This window comes from Pyxicephalus adspersus, chromosome 2 (genome assembly GCF_032062135.1).
Source record: "Pyxicephalus adspersus chromosome 2, UCB_Pads_2.0, whole genome shotgun sequence".
Taxonomy (NCBI): domain Eukaryota; kingdom Metazoa; phylum Chordata; class Amphibia; order Anura; family Pyxicephalidae; genus Pyxicephalus; species Pyxicephalus adspersus.
In genome coordinates this window covers 2727567-2737739 of record NC_092859.1, presented here as the reverse complement: position 1 = coordinate 2737739, position 10173 = coordinate 2727567, and the positions used below count along the sequence as shown (strand labels likewise).

Below are 10173 nucleotides of genomic sequence, written 5' to 3'. Positions count from 1 at the left end.
TCAGGAGATGTGAGTACCACGGATATAAAACCCAATTGTCACACTAATTATGAATGTAAATGTCTGTTTATTGTTTGTCAAATATCCATAGTGCAGGTATTTCAAATGTAGCACAAAGTTTCAAATATTTAGCCAAGAAGGAAAATTATATAGGAGAAGTTGAGTCACTAATTTTAGTTAGGGTTTAAAAACAACAAGAAGGCTTGTTAGTGTGTAAGGAAGAACAGACGGCGTGTAAATCTGCCAAAAGGCTCCAGGACATTGTATCTTGTTGTGTGTCTGTGTGTGTGTATAGCCCAATGCTATTATTAGTTTTAGGTATTTCACTCTACATTCTGTTCCTTAAACAACCAGATATTAAAATGATTTTTTTACAAACATAGGGATAGTTGTCACCAGAAAATCAAGGCTTAACCTTTGCTCTGGTGACAAATTCAGTATTTTGGATTCAGTTTTTTAAATCTTTTTGTCCTTTTGTGACCAGAACAAATATAGAGGGTGAAACTTCACAGCAGAGACATTGATATGGTTACAGTATAGACTTCAAACACAGAACATTAAGTTATATCCTTCAACTACATACATCTCTATATATGTACATGTGTCTCAAAATAAGGTCCACTGAAATCCCTGAGACATATTTTAGACATAAATTCAAATTTGTAACACAATTCTCAAAATGTCATCTTGGGTAAATTATAATGAGGAGCATAGAGATCACCTTAATGCCTTTCTTAGATGCGCAGTCTGCTTTTTTAGGAGGGAGAATTTGGAAGTCAATGTGTTCAAGTCAAGAAATCCAATATTCCCAAAACTTATTGTAAGGCCCTAGCATCAGTGCTCACCCGGTGCCAAACCCACGCATGTGCAGTGAGATCAATACTCCTTGAGATTGGATGATCATTTTTTAATCCATCCATTTTTAACCACATTGGGTGACCTACGTATAGATCTAGGATTACATTTTGTCAGCAAAGGTTTTTTGATAGAACTGTCTGAATGTCAGGACTAGTATTGGCTAGATTAAATCTTCTTGACATACAAAACATTTTTCAAAGCATCCTTGATATTTTTATTCCTCAAGCTATATATAAATGGATTTAGGAAGGGAGTAAATACAGTGTACAGTAAAGCCAACATCTTACTGACAATTTGTGATTGCCCACTATTTGGAATCATATACATGGTGATTAGCGTCCCATAAAATATAGACACCACTGTTAGGTGAGAACTACAGGTAGAAAATGTTTTTGCTCTCCCTGAAAAGGAAGGTATCTTTAAAATGGTTAAAACAATGTATGTATATGAGATGACAATCACAAGGAATGGCACCAGTAACACAGGGATACTTAATACAGTGGACTCCAATTGAATTATGGACACATCCGAACAAGCAAGTTCTACCAAGGGATAAAAATCACAAAAGAAATGGTCAATGGTGTTTGGCCCACAGAATTGTAGTTGACGCATACTAAGAGTAAGCATTAGTGCTACAGAGCAGCTCAACAGCCAGGATGTAAGAACTAACCTAATGCAAAGCATGTGGTTCATGATGGTCGCATAACGAAGAGGAGAACAGATAGCTAGATAACGGTCATAGGACATCACTGTTAGAAGAAAACACTCAACTGTTTCCAATAAGCTAAAAAAATAATACTGTGTGAGGCACTCAGAAAGAGATATAGAGGTGCGCTCATGTAGTACAATGTTTAACATGTTGGGGGTAATGTTGGAGGTCAATATAATATCACTTATAGAAAGTTGGGAAAGAAAGAAGTACATTGGAGAATGGAGAACCTTACTGTAGGAAACCAGTATGATGATCAAGAAGTTTCCAATTATTGTCATGAAGTATATAATAAGAAAAAAGGGGAAGAGAAACAAATTTAATTTTTCTTGGTTTTGGAAACCAATAAAAAAGATGGTGGTAACATTGTTCTTGTATGTGGACTGCGTGTCCTGAAGAAATTAAAAACATAAAATTACAATTATTAAAATAATATTTTTTAAATTATTATTGCAATTTTAATGTTATTAAATATGAAAGAAATTAAATTCATAAAATCGTATTTTAATTATAATAATTTCATATTCATCTTAATTTTCATATTTCATCTTAATTCATGTAATAATTTAAATTATAAATATATAAAATGTAATAAATAAAAATAATTTAGTTTAATTTAATAGATATATAATGTGGAATGCAGAGAAATCTCTGAATTTTTTATTAGGATCGTAATATTATGAGAACTATAATAAAATCTCTAATTAAATATTAAATACTAAATTAAATAAAATATGTTGTATGCTTCATAAACGAAAGAAAACAACTGATACATCTGTTATACCAAGGTTTTACATTTTCGCTGGCTGGGAAGACTAACTTCAACTGAAAGTTAGAGGAATATATCTAAAGTAAGGAGAAATTCTCATGTAAATTCCATGTTTTAGTTTACATATGTATAGGAAACAGGTTTGGTGAGCTCTCATTCTGGGCCCCTGATTAATGCACACAAGCTTACTGTTAGGAAATGGGTATCTGTGCGCCATCGTAGTATGAACCACTGTTTATTCTTTTCAGCAATTTCATTTGCAGCAGTCAGGAAAGATAGGATAGCAGCAGCCCCTGCTTCCCTTTAGTTGTGCAGCCTGATGGATTTTTCGCATCCCCAGCACCACTCTGTAAAGGCTGTGCACAGCTGAAGGGGATTCAGAGGTAATTAGATCCTTACTTAGTCCTGCACTGATATTGGCTGCTGGGACCTTATAGCCTCCCTGCTCCCAGTCACCAGTGCCTGTTGTACAGTATAACTGAGCTAATCTGTGCTGAAGTGTGTTTTCGTCTAATTTATTGTTGCTGACCTTACCTGTTCCTGACAACCCGCTTGAACTCAGCCTGGACTGACCTTTGCCTGTGACCCTGACTCTGCTTGTGCCTTTTCCTTTGTACTTCATTTGGTGGACTGATCTCTTGTGTATGGCCTCTGCTCTGTATTCTGGACTTTGCTCTGTTGGAATCTTGATACTGCTTTATCTGTGGGCTCCGGGCTTGCTGCTAGCCTATTCCCAGACACCATCCCCTGTGCAGTAAGTCCTGGGGGCAACCGAGTGCTGGGAGACATAACCAGTCTCCTGGGGCTGAGCGGGGGCTTGCTATAGGTGAAGGCTATGGTGTTAGATTGGGGGGCTGGTGTCTGGTGAGGATTGGTGCGCATCAGGGCCTTACACTTACACTCACTCTAATTGCTACACCAAGAATGTTTTTCCTCTAGACACCAACAAGCCACAAGCCTTTGCCCCACACCTTACTTACAATCGTTGTTTGATGTTTGAATTGATGACACCACCAGTTACCCTCACATAAGTCTAATTATTGAGCTATTTGATTCCTAACTACTCACATCCCCTTAAGAAGTGTTGCAAAATGCTCTGGAATTATCAGGATATACCTATACCAATATATCAATCTGAACTCATATGTTTTTGTACCCAAAGATGTGTATATAAAGCCAAGCGTCATACACATGTATCAGTTCTGCCAAACAAGGTATCCAAGAATTAGGACAAGCAGAGACCGGTGGTACAAGCAAAGGTCAGTCAAGGCAGGAAACAAGTCCAAAGGAGTCAGCAACAGGTAATCCAACAGAATATCGATCCACCAGCTGATTAAACTAGATAAACACTTCAACGGACAACTGGTGCCTGGGATCTGAGAAGCTTTAAAGATCCAGTAGCCAATGGCAGGGCAAAATCATAGACAGGAACTACTCTGTTCATTGGCAGCAGGATACTCTTTCTCTAAAGTAATGGAAATCTCTTCCTGCCTGTCAGTAGAACACATGTGAAATCCCTGGTTTAGTTTACATATGTATGGAGAACGGGTTTGGCAAGCTCTCATTCTGAGCCCCTGATCTATCAACTATTATCAATCCACTTTTTGGTCTTATCTACTGGAAATCTTTTCTCAGATTAAATAAATGGGTTCATACACGTCTGTTTGAGAGGCCTGCTTCATGGAAAAAGAACCTTTGAATAATGACACCACCATAGAAATTTAATAATTGAACTATTTGATACCTAACTACCCACAACCCCTGGGGAAGGAAGTGTTGCAAAATGCATTGGAATTATTAAGATTTACCTAAGACAATGTAATTATTTGAAGTCAAACTTATCTATGTTTCTGTACCAAGATATGTGTAAATGAACAACTGTATCGCTAGGTGCTCTTTATGGTTTTATGAGACATAATAAGTAGTTACTTTCCAAGCAAACAAATTGTATATTTGGAACCATAAGATCCCTCTATGAGAAAAATCCATCCCAGGGTTATCTGTCTTTATGATTTTCTATCTCTGTTTCAAAAAGTGTAAAATGTACCACCTATACCTGTTACAGTGACAAGTATCCCTAGGTCAAAAAATGTAAATGAAAAAATAACAAAAAAAAATAAAGGAAATAAAAATATAAATGAAAAATAAAGTAAAATAAAAATAGTACACTTACCATTATTAATAATCCTTCATGTAAATCCATTAGGATTTTGTAATAGGAGATAAGAGAAAGCAACAAGACAGAAGCATATGCACCTAAAGAAACATTTGGTAAACGCTCTGGAAGACATGAGTTGTATATAAGGATAAACCCTGCTTACAAAGTAGAACATTTTGCTTGCACGTATATTTATATATACATTAATACTCAGATAAAGGAATATCGATTCTATAGAGAATATACAACAAAAAGTATAATCAAGTCTATAGAGAATATAATTTATTTCTCTGTGCTCATGCTATGTAGTGTCTACACTTGAGATCCAATAAAAAAAAGATATATTTCAATACAAACACCGCATAAACAATATTTCCAAGGTTTGATTGTTTGTTTTAACAATGGTAAAGCATAGAAATTTAACTTTATATTTAGAAGGGCCAGGTTTTCTTTAAACCATGATACATGTAATATGTAAAATTCTAATATTTTTTTTAAAAAAGAGAAAAAAGGAAACTAACAAATATAATATAGAAAACATATTTTTGTTACCACAATAGAAACTCTTTAGGGTAAGTCCATAATAGAGAATATTATGGGTTTGGCTGAATTCTATCTGAAATTGGGACTATTTGCTTGACAGGCTTCACATTAAAAAAACCTCATGTGCTTCCTTCACCAACTACATGGGAAAGTTTCTGCAGAAGAGGAGTCTGATGGGTAGTGTTGGTTTACGTTGCCTTTGTTCAGTTCACAGTTTTCAAACTGATCCATTGTTCGGATTGATTTATAGCAGAACTCAAAAGGACCCATGGACGTAAATAATAAAATTTCAGCCAACACATTATGAATATTACTATTAGATTACAACTAAGCTACTTCAGCTGGCAAGCTGTAACAGCTGATATACCGATCTATTGACCAGATATGCTGAGCATTTATTATTTGCTTTAATAAAAAAAGAAAAGAAAAATAAAACAACAATGTGGTGCTCTCACCTTCTTAATAATAAAACCAGACCCCTTAATTGGCTTGGAACCTTCCTGGCTAGTAAAAGAGATAACAAACGTGTGCCACCCCTCCTATCCTTAAAAGTTTCCCTGGAATTTGGTTTTCCAAACTGGTCCCTGATAGACATCCATTTTAAGTGATATTTGAAATTTCGACACCATTAAAAAATTCTATTATTTAAAGGGCATAAGCATTGTAGAACGTTGTTGGAGGAAGTGTTTGAAGCTCTTTTTCTTTTAGCTTGTGGACAAGGGTCAGGAATGTATGGTGCATACAGAGTAGCCAGGTACACCTTTGGGGGCAACCACCCTCTTGCTCCATTTGTGCACTTTTGGAGGTGGGATAAGTGCCGAGGCATCAGTAGACAAGGCAGCTGACAGGGTTTCTACCAGCAGGGACAGGAGGGAGACTTGCATTGGCAGAATACACTATAAAGCCACAAATCAGGATACCTTAGGTGGATTTATTAGTAAGTAAGTGAATTAATATAAGTGAATGCATTCACAACAACAGCAAACAATGAATAGTGCAACAACCCATAAACATACAGTGACAACAACTATTTAGAAATATACACAAGGGGCAACAATATCAAGAGCAATGGGAAGAGCAAGATTACAAAAAGCAAGTAGCCAGAACACTAGAAACGATTTAGGTACAAGATTCCTGGTCCAATGCTATGGCAATGAGAGGCTTGTGAAGGCAGAATATATAGGCCTGCTAATTATGAGCAGCAGGTGTTGCCAAACCAGGAGGGGTATATGCAGTAAGCCAACTGCTGGTTGCCTATGGAAGCACACCGGCAAGCAAGCAAGCATGCCTAACCATAGTGCCACCAGCAGGCAACATAAGGAGCTGCAAGGTGGTACCTGATGACAGCACTGTCTAAAAGATGCCAGCAGCAGTTTTTATTCACTGCTGGGCTGTCCCACTCCTGTTTTCTCTCTCCATGTCAAGAAACCTACAGCTATCTATGTTGCCTGGTGGTTGTAATATAGTTTTGCATAACTTGCATCTGCTTCCACTAGCAATCAGCAGGTGGCTTACTGCATATACCCCTCCTGGTTTGGCAACACCTGCTGCTCATCTGTAGCTCCTCATTAGAAGGTCTCTTCCTTAACATTTATTCCGAATTTGCATATCTGTAACCTTGCTAGTGCTTTGGCCACTTGTCTTTGAAAATGCAATGATTGTTATGTATAGAGTCAGTCTCTGCTCTGTTCTAGCTATTCTGCGCCTGTCGTATTGCTTGCTGCCACTGTAGGTTTAGGGTTGGTTGCACTTTGTTTGAGATTCACTACTTTGTGTTATGTTTTGTATACATTCACTTCTAATAATCAGGTGTAACTTATCTTTGTGGCTATTCAATGTATGCCAGTGCTGGTCTTCTTCCTAGAAAAAACTTTGACAGCATGCCAGGCTTGCAATAGCTAACAGACCTCAGGGGCCCACGGAACACCCTCCTTGTTACAGCCTAGTGCCAACCCTCTGTCCCTGAGTTTCTTCAGAAGATTCCTTTAGCCTTCAGTCATCCCTCCAGCTAATAGTAGAATGGGCCCCTGGCAAGTTTGCTGACTGCAGCTCCTCACCTATGGGACAGTGAATACCAATCCCTTCTTCCAGCCGATGAACTATGTAGCACCCTAACGGCAAATCCCATCATTACTTTGCAAGGGCAGCCATCGATCCCCTACCACAGAACATTGTTGAATGTGTGTCCCTGTTGCTGGATTATATTGTTAGCAACTGAGTGCACCTTATAGGCTATACCTGAACTGCCTATCAGAGTATCATCAGAAGCATTGGAGAGGAAGGCAAGTACAGGGCTAGCATTATAGCTGGTGATGGCACCTCTGGCACCAACCACAGCAATTGATTCCATTATGCTGCCTCAATGTTGTCAGATGGTGCTGTAGTTGGTGTACCTAGGAGAAAATAAACTAGCTGTAAGATCCTACCCTTTTTTGAGGAACCCCTTCAAATGGCTCCATGAAGGTAATGTAGTGTCTGATAATGGCAGGCGTGGACTAACCCATGTGCCCTTCATGTCACATGTCTTGTGGTGCAGATGTACTTTTGCATGATTAAAAAATCTACTGCCACTACTTCTCCACATGCTGCTGGTTGATTAAACTGGTGCCTTTCTTAGGTTTTCTGGTTGTCAGTTACCATTATCTGAGAATTAAACAGTGTTGCTGCCACAATGTTTTACCCCCTGCCTCTATCCACATATGTCTGAGGTTATACCCCCCTATCCACCCAGGTTGCCTGGGAATTGAGGGGGCAAGTTAAGGGAACACTGTCAAAATTAGACTGACTAGAATAATGCCTCGATATTGAGGGGGCCGGTGTACATGTATATCTAGAAACGAATCAGTTTACTCAGAAATTACAAGGCAAAGAAAAAGATCAAATTGCACGCAAGGTAAGATCAAGATAAAAACAGCCAACTTGTGAGTGTATTATGCTCTCTATACAAAGAGTAAATCAATTGTCAAATAAAGTTTAGAATATTTATTGATTTTTACCTTGTTTTACTAAAAAATGCCTTGTAGTTCAAACTAAATCATCCAAATATTTCTCCAAACCTCAAATAAGGTAAAACCCACAATATATATTGGACCAATAAGTAAAAAGGAAAAGACAAGGTAGACAAAGCAGAAGAATTACCTTCCAGTCACAAGTCCAGATAAATGTTTATACAAGTCGTTTAGACATTAAATGGAAATAGAAACTGAAGAACCATATACTTGTTTTGGGTCTGAGAAAAGAATGGTTGTTAGTGAAAAGCTCAATAGGTTAATACAACAAAAAAAAGTTTCTAATTCAGTATGTTAGTACACGTACAACATCACAGGGTATAGGTCCATGAAAAATGATATCATGGGTTTTCTGTGATTGGTCCTATTTCCAACACGTTTTTCAAAAAAAACTTTCTTAAGGGATACAGGAGATTAGAATTTCAAATCCAAACAATTCATGAAATATAACAAAATGAGTTTCATTGAGTATTACACTCTCAACAAGATTCTGTTGGGTCTTCCTTTTTTTGCAGGACTTAGATCTCGAAAAGTATTGAGTCAGGTCAGCAAATCAAATCAACAGACAAAGTAAGGCATTGAGTGCCTCAGTACTTGTTGGTGAATAGCACGGATGTTACCTGGTTCCTTAGTTCAGAGCTGTGCAGATTCTGAGTGTGAAAATAGGACCAATTACAGTAAAGAATTCAAACTAAAGATATTCTTTTTACAGGCTGATACTGTATGTGTTGAAGCACTAGCATTTGTAACTAGAGATTTCTCATTGTGTTAACCTAAAGGCCCTGATTCATTAAAGCTCTCCAAGGCTGGGGATAATACACTTTCACCAGTGAAGCTGGGTGATCCAGCAAACCTGGGATGGATTCAAAGCATTTGCTAGCAAATAGCAAATGACATTGAAGAAATCCATTCCAGATTTGCTGGATCACCCAGCTTCACTGGTGAAAGTGTATTATCCCCAGCCTTGGAGAGCTTTAATGAATCAGGCCCAAAGAGTTTTCAATAAACATCTTTTTTGATGCTTATATGTAATTTCTTTTTTCGATAAAAACTTGTTAGGAAACACTCATCTGGCTAGCGATACCGTGTTGTGTACCATCGCAGTTACACACCGTTTACTCTAGGGGTCTCACTTACAGCAGGGATAACATAGAAATAACTGCATCCCCTGTGTCCTTTTAGTCGTGCAGCCTGAGATATACCTTCTTGGCATCCCCAGGACAAACTATGAGGCTATGCACAGCTGAAGGGGATTTTAGGATCAGATTATTCCCTAGTTCTATCCTGCGCTGCCATTGGCTGCGGAAAATGTATAGTCTCTCCGATCCCAGTCCCCAGTGCCTGTTGTAGCGTTAATTTAGATTTAAAGAGATTTGGTGTATTAAAGAGGAAGGATAAAGAAAAGACAGGCTTTTACAAGCAGAACATTGCTTATTTAAAAATCTTTTTACTTTCTTAGATTATAATTGTAATACTAAAACTAAACAGAGTCCTACTGCGCTAAACCTTTTGCTAACTCAGTTCCACTACGTTACAGTTATATAATAGGTCGAATAGCGTGTTGTGTTGATATCAGCAAAGTCTTTATTCCTGACACATTTCGCCCTAAAGGGCTTCCTCCGGGGCTTTGGAGACTTGGGCCCTAATTTATTAAACCTCTTCAAACTTGGAGAGAATACGCTCAGTGAAACTGGGTGGTCCAGCAAACCTGAAATGGATCTCGTCCAAAATTCAAAAGAGATGATTCAGGAAAAGAGATGGAGGATTGTTTATGTAATACAATCGTGAGTATGACAGGAGAAATATCTGTGGTCAGGATGCTGTCAGCTAAGGAGAGTTGGGTAAAGAGGAAGTACATGGGGAAGTGGAGAGTTTTGCTGTGATGATCAAGAAGTTTCTATATATTGTCACACATTATATGATGAGCAACAAGATGAAAAACAATACATTAAATTTTTCCATGACATGGAACTCCAATAGGAAAATGAATGTAATATTCTTATTGTATGATGCCTACGTATATAAAAAAAGCACACAATGAGTGACCAACTATCAAAGCATTCAATGTTTCAAATTCACAATTCAAAACTATTTTTTAAGTTAAACTTTACCCACAATGTTACTATTT

The 10173-nt window shown here is 37.7% G+C and overlaps 1 protein-coding gene across 1 annotated transcript; it reads right to left on the bottom strand.

The window, feature by feature from the left end:
- On the bottom strand, positions 1–5307 carry LOC140324990 (olfactory receptor 1496-like). Its single transcript, XM_072403094.1, has 3 exons — positions 5230–5307; positions 1059–1959; positions 1–92 (listed from the first exon to the last, which is right to left on the bottom strand). The coding sequence occupies exons 1-3, from the start codon at positions 5305–5307 to the stop codon at positions 1–3; spliced, it is 1071 nt and encodes a 356-aa protein (XP_072259195.1).
- Between the last annotated feature and the right edge of the window lie 4866 nt (positions 5308–10173).

Coding starts and splice junctions, on each gene's coding strand:
- LOC140324990 (XM_072403094.1), bottom strand. CDS start 5,307: ATGGGTCCTTTTGAGTTCTGCTATAAATCAATCCGAACAATGGATCAG. Junction 1,960..5,229: donor GTGAACTGAACAAAGGCAAC/GTAAACCAACAC, acceptor TAATTTCTTCAG/GACACGCAGTCCACATACAA. Junction 93..1,058: donor GAATAAAAATATCAAGGATG/CTTTGAAAAATG, acceptor TGAAATACCTGC/ACTATGGATATTTGACAAAC.